Below are 16,484 nucleotides of genomic sequence, written 5' to 3'. Positions count from 1 at the left end.
TGCCCCTATTGCAAAAACCAGTGCCACTGGGAGCCAGCGCCCCAGCGCCATACCTGATTATGGTCCCAGTATGACGCTGGACACTGGGCGCACTGGGACGCGGCATACTGGGACGCTCCGCGCTGGCGGCACTGTTAGCCCGGAAAAAAAAAGGCGTGGGATAAAAATTAAAACTAAAAAGTAAGGAAACAAGTTAGGTACATAAAAAAACCTTAAAAAAAAGTAAAAAAAAAAGAAAAAAAAAACAGTGCACCGAGCGTGCCTCGAACTAAGCACCTAGATACATTTCAATCACTAGCTCAGCACGCTAACCACTCGGCCACGCCGAGAACTGGATTTTCTGAAAACATTTCTGCGTTTTATGTTAGCACCCGCATTTATAAAGTTGGGACTTCATGTTTCGCAGCCTACAGGCCATTGCTACCGCCCTAACAATTGCAACTTCTTGATCATTTTAGCTTGCTGTCTGCTCTCACGACTTGCAACTAATGTTCTGGGTGCCTATGCGCGCTTTTTTGTGCACTGGAATCATTTTAACATGTGGAGTTTGACATCGCTGGCAAATTTACCAACGCTGGCTCTTGGGTGGTGCTCTGCTACCGTGGGCGTAATTTTCGCTGAACACGGAGCTTTAGTGAAGCCTTCAAGGAAAAACGTGCGACCAAGCTTCAATACCACCAAGCGCCGCAGCGATGACCCTAATTGCGTGTAACTAAACGTTATTTGTATGTAAACATTGCGGGAAGCGTTGCGATGACCGAGTGCTCGGCTGCTTGATACGCAGAGTAAGAAGGCGCGCAAAAGCTTGAGAAACACGCCAAATATTATGTATTACAAGCGCTGCATGTTGTTGCTTTTTCTCTCATGGACCCATCGCTCGGTAAACTACTCTCTTCCTCGTTTTAGTTTTTCTTTCTGCTGTTGATACTGGGCCGTGGTGCAGGCTACGCTCGCCTGCGATTGAGCCCGCATTGAACATTTTTGCAGTAATCATTGTGTTAGAGTTCCCTTAAGATCAGCTGTGAAGTTGGTTATGCATGGTAGCCCACATTATTCAATTGCAGCTTTAGTAGTGCGTTAATCGTCAGTCTGTCATGAGATCGAGGCGCGGCGATCGTTGTCGCTCTCGAAACGCTCGAAACGACCTATCGAAACATGGAAACTCTAGAAAAAAGATACTGCCTTTGTTTTCTTACAAATGCGCAACGACTTCGCAGCAAAAAGCGCTTGCTTGAACCATATTTTTCATATGCCCCCCGATGATCGATTGAAAGTACGCTGTTGCCCTTTTGGCCCCTGAAAGATGCTACTCCGGCTGACGCCGCAGGCCGCACCGGCTATACTGGGGCACTGGGACCAGTGCGGCCCAGCGCACATACAGCGCTTCTCCCAGTGCATCGCGGATGCCAGCGACACACCCAGCGTCAAAAGTCTAATCCCAGCGCTTTTCTCCCATCGCACCAGTGCAGCCAGTGTCTTCCCGCTACTGCTCCAGTGAATATCGCAGACCTCCAGCGTGCCCAGCAGATCCAGTGCAAAACCAGCGCGAAAATCTTACTGGTTTCGCACTGGAGACGCTGGTTTTTGCAATAGGGGCGTTAGCCCACGTGAACTGGCATAAGACAGGGCAAGAGAAAGGAAACTAAAAGCAGAGGTACTGAAAGCCCAAAGGAACTCGGACGACAACGTCTACCCACTGCATCTAATCGCGACACTGGCCAACCGAGGCCGAAGTACACACATGAAAAGAGAATAGCCCTCTTCCCTCTGTTTTACACGAACGGCGTTGCCGAGAGAGCAGAATCTTCTCGTCGCCATTTAAAGTCGTCAGCTCAGGCCGGGCGAAGATTTAGACCTTTTCCTTCCCATATAGCATTACTAATGGGATGGCACCGACGCAACCATAAGATGGCAGACAAAACACGAAGAGGAACGGCCGCTCAGTAAGCGCGACGTTAGCACAGCAGCGCTTGTACGTGTTTCTGGTTTCGCTCGCGAGAGCAAGGGGTGCCGTTTCTAACGCGGTACCTACCTTCACGGGATTCGAACCCTCGACTAGGCAGCATTTAGAGTTTCTTACTAAGAAACTCTGTTTCCATGTTTGCTAGGAACTCTGTTTCTAACTCGATCTAGGAGTAAGAAATTTTATGGGGCAGCGTATATACCAAACCTAGCCAACACAAGCAAGCCTCGTATCCAGGTCTTCGAACGTTGTCAAATAGCTTCCGCCGTGAGTTAATTTAAATGCAGATGCTAATTGAATGTAACGTTTAAGCATTAAATGCAATTAATAATTGCACATATTATCTAAACGGTAAAAAGCTTCTAACAAAAGCTCATGTTGTCTCTACGTCGACGATACTTGCGCTCATGAACGCTGTAGAAGCCAAAATGGCGGCGCCCTTACAGTAGAAGACGGCTATGCCCGTTGAATTTGTGCTAGTTACCTATAATACCTATTACAGATGCAGAAAGGTAAGGACTTAAAGAAGCTGCGTACGCTAACTGAACTTACAGCGGCAAGCAAAATGCTAGTCGCGGACCTCACGCTGCCACAATTCTCAAGACACTTTGCAGTGCATGAAATGTGTTCCGTATCTATTTTTACTTTCCTGAGCGCACAAATATATGCCGCAGATGCATCAGCATCAAGCAGCACGGAGCACAACTGGCACATTGCGAGAAAGGATATTTTTGCAGGTCACACAATCACGTGACACAAAGGGGGCATAGGGTCTACACACTCCTGCGTGTCCTGTCGGCTTTTGCATGAGCCGACAACTAAGCCGACAACTGAGCACTGAAAACTATCCACGCGTTATCGCTTTACACTACCTACCTTTTCAACAAGTTTCATACAATGCGCTTAACTGCTGTCTTCGTAAAGTGTTTGACTCGTGAACCTAGAGTCATGTGCTCGACTCCAATCTCGTACGTAAATTCTTTACAGCCCATTTAATTTACTTTATACTCATACACGTCGTAAGGACGTCTGAATCATTTTGCGAAATTGCCGTCAAAGCGTATTTCATGATTTCTTAAATTTCAACTCTGAGCTGGTAGACTACGAAGGAAATGTATAATGACATCACCACTGTTGCAAACGTGATCATTATGGTGTGTTTGGATTACCCGTGCTTGGTTATGTGGCTTCTACGTCACGACACTTTTGTCGAGTCTGGGTATTCGCAACAGTGCACCAGGAATCGTTTCAAACGTCTGCTCTGATGCTATCTCGTTAAAGTCCAGTGAATATATATGCTAGCGCTGGAAACGAGGCCTTGAATTACCGCCTATATTTTGCGCTACTGAATATCGCGTAGCAGTAACCACACTTTAGAGATAATTAGTGTTAGCGACACACGCAACACAAGTCCTAACTTGGTTGGTTGGTTGCTTTGTGCATGGACTTGAGTTCACGTGAATAGACTTTAGAGCCCTCAGTTGCTACGAGCCGAACTTTTCGTGACGGCCCGGCAGCGATCTTAAGACCACTGATGGAAACCTTCCTAACCACAAAGAAGTGTCAGCACACTGTTAGGTTTAGAGAGGCAAAATTTGTGCCACACCCACCAGCCTGAACTAGCTGGCAGAGTGAGCGATGATACCATTAACGGAATTAACGGCAATTACGTGACATTCCTTGCATGTTGTTGTTGTTGCGACTGTGGGAAGAAGGAAAATAAAATGCACGGGCCTGCTACTGGCTCTGTAGCTGAGCTACCTCCGCTGCCTCGTGTGGACAGAAGAGAAAATAGAGAAGAAAGAAAAAGAAGAGGTGGAGAAAGACGCGCATCGCAACAGCCGTCGCAAGCAGCAGTGACCTACCAGTCCTAGCTAGCCCTGCAGGGCCATAAGAAGCCACCCCAAGTACATGTCATCATTAGGAAAGTTTTGTTCTGTAATACGCACGTTAACAACAAGCAATGCTACCTTGTTTCCTTCCTGTACTTTCGCACCAACAACGTTTGCTCCTTCTTAGTTGTTCTGTTTCGCATTTAGTGGCGCAATTCTAATTTTGTTTTAATATAGCAATGCCATTGTTTATCTGCGCCCAGCATTTAAAATAGAAACATTCTAATTCGCTTTTTATCTTTTCCGAGTAATCTGGTTTCAATTTATGTGCGGCTTTATTAATTGATCGTTTCGACGTTGGCACCGCGGTGCGAGGAATGGCTTTATAAATTTAACGCTCGTAAATACGCCACTGAGTGATCCTCGGGGATTGTCGTGCGCACATTCTTTTAAAGTTTGCTTCACCTTTGTTTTTATAGTTTTCACAATGGATGGCGTGTCCACCCATAACGAGCTCCTAGACAGAAAATCCTCTGGTAATTGCAACAAAAACCATTATAGAAACCATCACGGAGAGCTGTTCCTGGCAGCTTATAATACAACACATATAATATAAAACTTCCCGTGTACCGGACAGGATCTGAGAACTCCGGAAAAAAATATTTTAAACAGTTCAATGTGTTTTATTATCCCTTGGTTCCACAGCAGAAGTATGAACATGCGTAAAGGAAGCTTTGTCAAAATTTATTTTCAGAGCGTGCTTTTATAATGAAGATATTTAACATCTTCATAAAGTCGAAATTGCTCGCTAGGAGAGCAAGAAATATTTTGCTAATCCGACTATGCTGTGCGCTGGCAAAATATAGACACCGTGAAATGCCAAGTTCGAACAGCACCCCTCCACACCCTGTGATTCGGTCACAAATACAAATGGAATATCACGATCTATTTACGCAGTATTCTCTTACACCACCATGCGACAGGTGGCGCTGTTTGATGACATTAAGGAGACAAGGGGAAATAAATAAATCATTGCCTGAATGCTGGGCCGCAGAAATGCAAGTTTGGAAGAAGAAAAGCTGTGTTATAACCTAGGAAAGTGTGTCGTTAAAATTTAAGATTTGTTGAAGGCGAGCTTAGCCTTGAACAAGCCTGGCTTGTTGGGCCGCTTGAAGCATGATCAAAAGAAAGTATTTGACTTTGCCTCGAAAGAGCAGCAGTAAAGACATATTACAATTACTATTACTAGACATATTAGCCATTGTCAAGCCACTGGTAAGTATCTGCAACACAATTTGTTGTATAAACGCATTGCAATGAATCGGTATATAGTGGTATCATTCAACTTCTAGAGCCAGAGTGAGTATAGTTCTATCACTTGTATAAGCATGTGAGATATAATAAAATTTCAAGTCTCACGAAGAACAAAGATGACGCGCTCTGTCTGTAGCTGAATACTATAGGATTCTATCCGACCTTTGTCTACTCAAAGCAGAATTTGGAGCCTGTAAAGCCGCCTGATATATTAGTTCAAAAAACTAATTCATTTTCCTGCCGGACGAGTTGTTATACGACAACAACATTCGCATTAATTACGTTTTGTTCACACACGTATGCATCTGTTCGAATTTGACGCGCAAAATCGTCGGATTGTATCATGCGGTACAATAAACTTCATGTTGTCCTATGCAGCAAATGCTAAAAGAAATCTTGCAATGCAATAGATCGATCAATTCGAATGTGAAAGCAGGGATTGGAATATTCTTTAAACTAGGAAGGCGGATATATCCCCCACCAGACAAACTTGACAAAAGGCAGGAAGTAACCTGGCGTCGGCTCCAGACGCGTGCCTTCTTCAGCCCATCTAAATTATCACACATGTACCCAGCACAATACAATCCAAATTGTAAACACTGCGGCGAAATAGCCGGGTACGATCATATATTATGGAGCTGCAAAAAAGCGCCGCCACCGGCGGACCTATTACCAGTCCCTTCTCTAGAGCGGTGGGAGGCTATACTGACCAGCTCAGACCAGATGACGCAAGTTCGGGCTACTGAGTGGGCTCATATAAAGTCGCTGAGAGCAATGGACTTGAGGCCATCTAAGTGTAGTGCCTATAATTAGCTCATTGCTGATAATAAATGTTTTCCAATCCAAAAATGGAATATATATGTTCGCCAAAATATAATTTTCTGTTATTTTTTGCATCCAATAGTGACAGAAACCACCTTATTTACGAGCACAGTCTGGCTTGGATGTGTGCCACTTTGGTTAAATTGTGGGATGATTTCTATAGCCGCAATCTCACGTGGTACGATGCCTCAACTGAAGTTTTTTTTGCCAACGAATTTTGGCCAGTCTACTATCATCGGCATCGGTTAATCTGTGCCAGCCTGACCCCCGCACGCTCCAAGCTCGAGCCTAGAAGAAGACAGCGCCCCTCGAGAACTATTCCGTAGGCCTGCATCGGTTCTCGAATTCACCACCACTTTCTCATGGATTCCAAGCAGGTAGGCTCAACGGCAGCCGGCGCCCAGCCTACGCAGGTTAAGGAAGAGAAACGCCAGAATGCGGACATCGAGGGTTCAAGGCATTCCTCATCAGAACGTCATCGAAAGCAGCGGTATACCCACGGTGGATACCTCATCGGCCAACGTTCGCCGGATGGAGCTAGGGTACACGCCTCGGGCAGTGACAACGTCGCCGAGCCATTGCCCTTGCCCAACACACGAAGACATACGCAAGGTAGTGCATTCTATTACGAGATCGTTCATGCCATTGGACCGCGCCTTTGTTTCTTGACATATTTTTAGTGCGATGGTCAGAAAGGACACTAGTGTTGCTCTACATCAGCATCGCAGTGAGTTGTCTTCGGTATTCACGTTTAACTCGATAGTGTTAAAGGTCCTGTTCTGTACAACTTCTGGCATTGTCGGCATTAACGGCGTTGTGGGCGAAAAAAAAAATCTAAATTATAGTCCTGGCAAGCTACCAATAAGCGGTGACACGGCCGTGCACTGATTCTTCTTTGGGCTGTGACATAACGATAACACGTGGTATCAAGAAGTCGAGAGGTGGTACCAACTCGGGCTAACAATTTGAGTCGATAAGATGGGATATGAGTGTACTTACCAGGGTTCGTGGATACTATAGGCAGGCACGCTACTCCTACACTACGCCGACACTATCTTACCAAGGGCGTCCGAACTCTGAGCGAGCACGTTTAATGGGAGCACCGGGTGTGACGCGGAAAGAAAGCACAACGCTTCTGAGCAGCAGTTTCTCTCAACTTCTGTTAAAAAAAAAATGCCATAGCAACCAATCATAGAGTCGGCCGGCAGCGACTATAATATACCACCCGAAGAGGCAGGCTAGGAAACAAGTACCGGTGTTTTCTTTATTGATATATAGTTTCCTAAGGCGGTGGCCTGCCGAAGCAAGACCAAGGTTATAACATTTACTACAGTAGCAACTATCAGCTGCTGCCACAGTCGAAACCTAGGTCGCATGTATTTGCCTGACAGTCTTTTAAGAACTTCTCGCTGAGCATTTCGGGCAGCGGGTTGGGCCCATCCATCCACCCATTGCATTCAACAATGCGTATGCAAAAAGATGACAATGGGTGCCGTTTCCATAGTGCTTTTCTGTCTTTCCAGTTTCGCTATATTTTATGTCACAAATTTCTCTAAGCACTTTTTTACACATGCATTTTGTTAACTGATCATGAATATGAGTCCTTTTTCACAGTGACAAGTTGGAGACTCTTATGTGCCATGGACACAAATCTAGCTCCTCAGCACCCCTTCTTTTCACCCATATGAATTCCAGCTGTGTCTTTAACTGTTAACGTTTCAAACTGAAGAAAGGAGACATGGTCTTTCCGCTTCTCACTGGTCATGTTTTGCACTCTTCAGGAGGTTTCACAGGCCCCATCGTCCGAACAGTTGGCAATCTCAATGCGGCCCGTACTGGAGGCATCTGCTCGAAGGGGGCAGATGTAGCCAGTCCTTCATATACAGCGTCGCCAGCGGAACGTGGGCAGAGCCTCGCCAGAACCTCCAGAGATAACGCCATTGCCGACTGCTGCCCGTCATCGCCGTTATCGCCAATGCCCGACGGGGCGCACTCGAGGGCTCTCAGCTCTCCCCTTCTGCTGTCGCTTTCGAGCGATCAGAGAGATTTGGAGCGGCCGGATTTCGGGCAGCCATCCAGAGTCCGCAGCAACCCCTATTATAGCCAGGGGAGCATCAAATCGCCTGCGGTACGTGCTGTAGAACTTGCCTCAGGCGCTTAAAGTGACAGAAAATTTCATCTTTTGGACTGCATGCTAAGAATGACGCTTGGCCGTACAGTCGTCGTATATGCGGTCGGCACTTGCAAGGAGCAACTTAAGCAGGTTATATTTGCCCATCTCAGGAACGAGTGGTAACTAATGCTATAGTGTATAGCAGTGCTGTAGTGTAAAATGACGTCGAGGCTGAAGGTGTTGTATTCGAGGTAGAAATTACTTCACTGAAATGAAAACAGGATGTATCAAGAGAAAAATACAAATATTTAAAACAGCGTACTAACCTTCCCGAGGCCGCATCTCAGTCGAAATCCCCCTTGGCTCCTCCCTATAGCCAGATGTGGTTATCAGACTAGGCTTTTCATCGGCGCCTATGGTCATATGGGTGGTTTGCTAGGTGGTTGGGGAGGGTGGATGAGCAGGTGGAAATAGGATTGGGTGCGGATATTGCTAGATGAAGCGGTAGAGTAACAAAGGGTGAGCTCCGCAGTCGGTACTATTTGAAGGGAGCAAGCAGGGTGGGGTATAACAAGCGGGCAAACTACTGGGATAGAAATCAGTTGGTTCGAAGCCGTCGATCTTCAGTGTGCGCTTCATAATTGTGATCGCCTATCAAGTAGGGAGGGGGGGGGGGGGGGGGGTTCATAATACATGTCTAGTCTTCTGTGATTGTGTGATAGTCAACGGGATCTGTCTGCATGTGGGGTATGGATTTGACTCATGGAAGCCACGCAGCGGCGGCCGGATGCTCTGTTCCCACACACTCAAGAATGCGTTCTTTTTAAGATGCCCTCATGCTCAGGGACCGAAGTAATTGAGATTGACAGTGTTGACGTTATGCGACTTGAAAATACAGGAGCAGTGCCTTTAAGAGAAAGCCTGTATAAAGCTATGGAGTCTGTTCATATATAGCCGTGCTGTCTGTGTGCAGTAGCAGACTAATTCTGCAGACATAGATATGGCCAGGCGTTCGGCCTCAGCGATGTTTGTTGTATGTTTAGTGTCACTCCTAATCGGATAGTGCCGGTGCTTAAAACGACGGCTGTGTGGGTGCCTGGTATCTGGGTGTGAGGTTTTGCACCGGTAAAATGTGTGTCTTGTCTCTTGCTGTATTTCCTTTTCTCAAGCGAGACGCGCGCGACGTCCTGCGGTATTCGTGGTAGTCCGGGTTCATGCTTAGGGCGAATGGCTTAAGCTGCAGCTTGTTTGTAGATGAGGAGTGAGGGTTATTAGCTGGTTAGTGTGGGTGATTGGCGGGATTCAACCCAGCGTTCTGAGTAAGTGATGTTTGGTAGATGTTTTATTATGCTGTGATTGAATAGGTGGCCCTCAATAATTTCCTCGATGCTGTTCTGTAATGCAAGCTGTGGCAGTTCGCCGATGTCTGCGTGTCGGAGCATGTGTAGCCATGACAGCTGCAAAGTGCATTGTGTTGAGCTTGGCTTAGTTGTGTTTTATTGAGGTTCGGATATAGCAGATGATATGTCAGTGGACTAGTGGTTACTGCGTCTATGATGCGCAAGGTTTTCTGTCGGAGAAGCGCCCATACCTCAGGTCCCCAAAATCCGGATTTTAGGCCTCATACTCCAAGAAAATGGTTTCAATGGAGACGCAACTAATGCCCTCCAAGGCACAGCACAGCAAGTGCTGTGCTGTGCAGCACAGCTCATTCGATGAATTAGTAACAGACACTCCGGTATGAGAGAAGAAAATCTCCTCAGGTTAGTACGTCGCATTCACGATTAGTCGCAAAGCCTACATTTACCAATATCTCCGACTCAAGGCGGCTGAGAAAGATAAAATTATCATCATCATCATCATAATCATCATCATAATCAAAAAGTGCATTGAGCAAGCAATACGGCTGCCTATCCGCACGTCAAATAAGCGAGTTCTAGGTCTATGCGTACACAATACGCTAGGAGAGATCATAGAGGCAGTAACGATCTCGCAGTATGAACGCCTCGCTGTCACATCAACTGGTCTATTCATTTTCTACAAGCTAAACATCAGCTACGATGGTCAGGGAGGAACCAGACCGGATCTGCCAAATGAGATCCGCAGCAAGCTAATTATTCCATTCATTCCAAAGAACATGCACCCCGAACACCATACGGAACGCAGAGAAGATAGTCAGAAATCTGGCAAAAAATTTTCATAATGACAAATCGGTGGTGTACGTTGAGACGACAGACTGCGATGGAGACAGAATGGTAGCGGCCGTTACTGACGAACAGGGTAACCTGCTGGTTAGGGGGGGGGGTCCACGACTTATACGAACACGGGGGAACAGGTCGCTATCGCCCTCGCCATAACAGGGTCCTCGCTAAAAACCATTGTTAGCAATTCGAAAACAGCAATCAACAATTACATCGCGGGACGAGTTTCCCCACCGGTAGAGCGACGTCTACGTAACATCCAAATTTGTAGGCAAATTTGCAGGCAAACTCGCAGGCGGCTTATGAACTAGCTGTATGTCTTTTCAAGCTGGTCACTCCGGGTCAGCTGAGAGTTTCACGAACAAGGACAGGCTAGTCAAGTATAGAGATATTCTGCTGCACTACAGACTTGCCAGACTGAAATACCAACCCACAGCCAAATCGCTTACTAAACATCAGGCATCGGTTTGGAGACCACTCCAAACCAACTCATTTCCAAACATCCAATTATGTAGCTTCCATTACGAAGGACAATACTCAGAAAAATGAAAAAGATTTAATGCTAGGGCACAGAGCCCGTTAATTGCTAACAGATTCGGAACCGTGAAAGGGGTGTCGCATTGAAAGCGTTAACAAAGAAGCGACCACTGTCCGTAGCGGGCCAGGCAGGTGTACCTTGTAAAGCTTGGCACGGAGAGGCGAAGCACAGTCGAACGGAGGGTTCCTCTTGCGATGACTGTTCGTTTGGGTGGCATAAGTGCCTTAACCCTGGTCAGCGCATGAAAATTTAACCGACTAACAATAAGGTCCAGCCTGTGCTTTTCATTTGGTTGCGTGCGTGTGCGTGCGTGTGTGCGTGCGTGTGTGCGTGCGTGCGTGTGTGTGTGTGTGTGTGGAAGGCCTGCGCACACACAGGCGCTCACCCTGTCTCTGCGCTGCTTTTCGTACTCTACACAACTCAAACCGGCACAAAATGCTCGATACTTAAGCAGACTTGCTGACCTGGTGGTACCTGGTTATAAAGAGGTTGTTCGAAAAAGGGGGTGCCACATCAAGTACCTAACACTAATTGATACTTTGAGATTTGCGAGCGTGGTCCTCAGACATATAACATGCCGGCGGCGCGAGCGCCTCTTCGCGCTGGAGGTACTTCGCAAATCTGTCGACTCCTTCAGTTTACGACGAGACCCTTAAACGTTTTAGTTAATACATTTAAATGCGGCTGATAAAGTGAATGCGCGAGATCATGGGTGATAATTACGAGCAATGCCATTTTCTGATCCCATTCAGCTCCAAACCACTGTGAATATTCCGTTGCCGTTCTTGCTCTTCAATGCAACGCAACTCGCTTCTCCTAACTCGCCCATCGTCTCCGTGCTAGCTGCTGCCAAATGCCAGACCGCAAGTATGTCATAATAGACCGAGACCGCAACGCCGAAGAATTTCCCTCGTCCTATTATTTTTAGAAAATTTCCTTCGTCCTTTCTGAGCTCGCGGCGACTGCATCGAGAAAAGCACGCAGCGGCTGAACTTCTGGAGCATAGTTGTTTTTTATGCTTGGCGCCAGTATACGTATAGTAGCAGACGACAGTGCTTTCCTGTGTCATTTTTTTTCTTTTTGTAAGAATGCGTTACCCTATTGTGTGATTACATAGCCTGGCACCGTTCTAGTGTACACGTCACGTGTCCGCCACAATTAGAACGAAATGGCGAATTGTACAGATTAGGGCCCCTATACTAATGGCAACGTCGCTACAATTATGGTGGTGTTTTTTGTTGCGCATATATTTCGTTCGCAAGTATTTTAAACGTTAATTCAAGGAAGATTAAACAATAAAAGATGCGGTAATTTATTGAAACAGAAAAATGTAGTCTGCATTAAGTTAGTACGGACACTAATGTCTGTGTGAAGCTGTGGCATAGTCATTAAAGGTAGAATCTTCACTTCAGACATTCCAAACGATGAAAATGTAGTAGCAATGAAAGGACACAGTATGGCGCCCACCATCAGTTAAAACCTGACGCTCCTAACCACTTTAAAACGTAAATTCTTGGTTGAGCCACGATTTCTTCCCTCGATACTGCAACCAAATGTTAAGGTTTGCCAGAATATGCCAGCAATTCCATAAGGCCGACTCGTCATTTCATTCTAGAAAAAAAAAGGTCCTATATTACGGTCGCTGTGTAAAGGACGTGAGGCCTTTATTTCCGTGTGCAGATGTCACATGCCTGGCAACTGGAGTACCTTGAGGAAACAGATGGCCATCCCCCACAAAAAAAGACAGTTTCTCTTGTGCCTAATGCAGGTCGCAGCCTAATCTCACCTGGTTGCGTGTAGCGTTGATACTCTTCAAGCCGAAATTTGAGTTGTGCGTTTTCATCCGTTATAGCGTTTTTCTTTTGCTGCTTTATTTTTTCTTTGCAGGGACCTCAGAAGCTCATCTCACGGCTTAGAATAATGCTGGGCCTACTTGGAGTCACTGTCTTTGTGGTAGTGATGGCGTTGACGATCATCCTGTTTGCGTGGCGTTCGCCAGCACCCTTGCGTAGAGTGTGCAACACACACGCCTGCCAGGCCTACTCGGACAGGTTACTCGCCTCCATCAACGAATCAGTCAACCCGTGCCAGAGCTTCACGCACTTTGTGTGCGACGGCTGGCATCAGAAAAACCAGCATGGCGTTTGGGAAGACGAGTTCATTTCTGTGTTGGCCAAGTTAATCACAGCGCTGAAGAAAGTACACGTGTCTTCTTCGGAACGACAAACCCCGGAGCAGCAGTCCGCCATCACGTACCGAAGCTGCGTGGATGTGCTAGAAGGAGAGAGAGACGAGCTTCCGGCGGTCAAGGACGCTCTGGTCCGAGCAGGAATCGTGTGGCCGAGGCCTTCCAAGGGAGCCGACGTGCTGTACACGCTCTTGTACAGCTCTCTGAAGTTGGGCTGGGGTGTGCTCCTCGACTTCCACGCGGCAACCGGAGGCGAGATCAGTATAGTTCCAGGCCAATTTCTTAAGTTTGTCAACTGGTGGCACCCGAACTTTAGGGATGCATCGAGTAAAGCATATTTTGAGTTCCTGAAAGAAAGCTTTCGGCGCAAAGGCGAGGATACCGTGACGTACCAGGACATTCAGGTGTCTTTGGAAGTAGACCCGAGTTACTTTCTTGATGAGGATGACCTAAGAGCTAGCGAGCATAGCGCAGGCAATCTTCTTAGAATGCCTGAGCTTGGCCTCACTGAAGCTAACTGGATTGAGAAGCTTATAAAACTTGGCATCAGTATGAACAGTAGTGTCTCGCTGACGACCACAACACCAGATTATCTGGAGGATGTGCTGCGTCTGTGGCAGCAGAACGGCTCAGACAGGTTCCATACCCTGGTCTCTTGGTGGACTGTTCAGGTGGCTGCACTATTCGCGAATAAAAATCTGATATTCAACTTTTACGACCGTGATTACGCCACAACGCAAGCCTATCACAAGGTTTTCTGCCTCACCGAAGCAATGGTCTTCTCTGGGCTCTCCCTGTTCAACAAATACAACGCTAATCTTCAAAAAGGGGACGCGCTTGATTTTGCCAAACATATGACTCATTCCATACGGACCACTTTTTTTAGACGTCTTTCCAGCTGGACGTTCTTTGACGAGAACATCAACGTGGTCAACAATTGGAGCTCTGTGGAAGCGGTCTTCCGTTACTTCGATCGCAGAGAAGAGGACGAAAGCCCAACTGTAAACCCCATACCAGACTTGAATAGTTCGTTCGTGTGGAACTGGCAGCAGTCAGTGCACGTCAAGAAAGCACCGGAATTAGAACATATACTGAACTACATGATCGAGTTGGAGTACAACATCGTTTCCTACAATAAGCTAGACCTTCAGTTGATGCCATACACTCTGTCATTCCCTCTATTCGATCCCCGACTACCTCCATCTTTAAACTACGGAGGCCTCGGGTCCGTGGTCGCCCGAGCACATGGAGACCTGTTCATCTACGCCTACATCGAAAGTAATTCTTCTCATGTTAAGTCCTTTATCAACTGCATAAACTGGAACACGTCCGATGATGATGAAACCCTGGAGTATATTTCAGCGTTGGTGGCTAGCTACGGTGCCCTTGTGGATGCCTATTATGTCGAAGGTGGGGCTTCGGACACAGGCATATTCGGTTTGGAAAAGTACACAGGGCTGCAGCTGTTGTTCATTGCTATGTGTTACTCCGAGTGCCAGGGCAGAAGTGTAGAAGACGTCGGCGAATCTTCGTGCAGCCGCGGTCTTCAGTATATACCTCAGTTCAGCCAGGCTTTCCACTGCGTTCCCGGTGACCCGATGCACCCAAGTAGAAAGTGCCAACTGTTCTGAGATTTTGATTTGTGAATCAACTTTCTTTGCTTCTGTGTGTTCCCTCTTCAATCAGGGTCTTTTGAGTGGCGATATATGTATTTGTAAGAGCTCATGGATACTGAGATTATTTTTTAGGTCATATGCATAGGAATTTTGTGAGAAAGAGCACCATCATTCAACACTACATGCTCAGGAGATAAGGCATGCATTGTCGCTGAAGAGACCGTGTAAATGTACTAATTTGTCTTGATCGAATTTCAATGCCTTCGGGAGTCCACAAGTTTTACCTCATCAGCAGCTGCGAAAAAGCACTTCCAGTTCTCATCGAGTGTCGAGCGATTAAAAAATTATGGTCAATGATTACGATTTAAGCGGAGGGAAATGCCTTCGTATCTGGGCACGGATTTTGTGAGTGGAATCTCGAAATAACCGTATTCAGCGGAGGTATTGACACACTACTTTATATTTATCTGTTTATTCACGCTGCACTATCCACTGATGTGGCTTTGGCAGGAGTCGGGTCACAATACAAAGTATAGTCATAATGACGTTCTGAAGTTCGATGTATGAAACAAATAATTGCATATGCCCTAACAAATTATGAAATAAAAATAAATTGACCACAGGAAGTGAAAAAACGACGCGGCCCGTTGAGCGGGCCGCGTCGAGTGATAGCTTGCATACAAGCTATCACTTGCACAAATGAACATTTTACAAATACATGATCAATTTGTTTCGCGACATACAACTCAAGTAAATCGGCACTACGAGACGAAAATTCACCAATGGACCGGCTCTTTACAACATCATCGTAAAATGCGTTCCAATTTGTCAGCCATAGGGAAGGAGGAAAACCTGTAGGCATCAGTGTTAAAGCGGTATTCTGAGAGGTGTCTAGAGGGTTTAAATCTAGTGGATCTAGTCCGAGATGGGATGAGATATTTAGTCACATCTATTCGAAAAGTATTGTTCAAAAGAAGGAAAAGAAACCTAAGGTGCAATAATTCGCGTGATTGTTAAAAGGCCGGCTTTCATTAATAGCGCTGTGGGTAAATTATAGCCTTATTGTTTATGGATCTTAAAGCATTTCACTGAATATTTTCTAATTTAGCTATATTCTTATTTGTATATGGGAACGATATCACTATTGCATACTTCAGCACAGAGTGCACTAGTGTCGTGTATGCTAGCACTTCCCTGGAGATCCTGGATTATCCAGCTAGTCCGCAAGTCAGCTGCTGCCAGCGGAGCCCTGGACTAGGGGCACCGACCACCCAGCTCCTGCGAATTCTTACTGATTATTATGCTCATTAAAAGTTTTCTCTCTCTCTCTTTCCCTGGAGAAGCAAACCTGAGAGCGCGTCAATGGGAGCAGATAATGCTGCAGGCCTTGGATGCGATATATTACACGTGCTTGTTCCTTCTTAAAGGGAAGCTGAAGCACTTTCCGAAAAAATTGAGTTTTCGGCAGCAATTAGTTGTTTTTGGTCCACTGAACAAGAATATCGCATTAAAAAAGGGGCTTAAATAAACGCAAACAGCTGTTTTTTAAAAGAAAACGTGTGCCAGCGCCTCAGGGTGCCGAGCGAACGCCACTGTCGCCTGTGAGTGGTCGGGACCGTCGTGACGTCATCAACGGGTGTCCCGCGGGTCTCCGACCTGCACCGACGGCGTTGCTGCGTAGTGCGTTGCTAGCGCGTTGCTTCAGTTGGCTGAAAGGCCTAGTCTTGAAAATTATGGATAGTGCGGGCAGTAGTGAACAGTCTGGACTCTAGCCATATATGTTCGAGCCATCAGCGGCTGCAGAAAACGGCGGAACCAACGACGCCGCGGAGTGCGCCGATGGAGAAAGTGACGCCGCGACATTTTCGCGGGTTGGAAATCTCCTCTGGTACGTATG

General features: G+C 46.5%; 1 protein-coding gene across 1 annotated transcript; it reads left to right on the top strand.

The window, feature by feature from the left end:
- Positions 1-12,742: 12,742 nt before the first annotated feature.
- Positions 12,743-14,602, top strand: LOC146208077 (endothelin-converting enzyme 1-like). Its single transcript, XM_084578022.1, has one exon. It carries the CDS (start codon positions 12,743-12,745, stop codon positions 14,600-14,602), a length of 1,860 nt encoding a protein of 619 aa, XP_084434148.1.
- The last annotated feature ends 1,882 nt before the right edge of the window (positions 14,603-16,484 follow it).

This window comes from Amblyomma maculatum, chromosome 1, assembly GCF_055883805.1.
Source record: "Amblyomma maculatum isolate TAMU_Amacu chromosome 1, ASM5588380v1, whole genome shotgun sequence".
In the NCBI taxonomy this organism is placed as follows: domain Eukaryota; kingdom Metazoa; phylum Arthropoda; class Arachnida; order Ixodida; family Ixodidae; genus Amblyomma; species Amblyomma maculatum.
The sequence above is the reverse complement of the archived record's forward strand: the minus strand, read 5'-3'. Positions and strand labels throughout refer to the sequence as shown.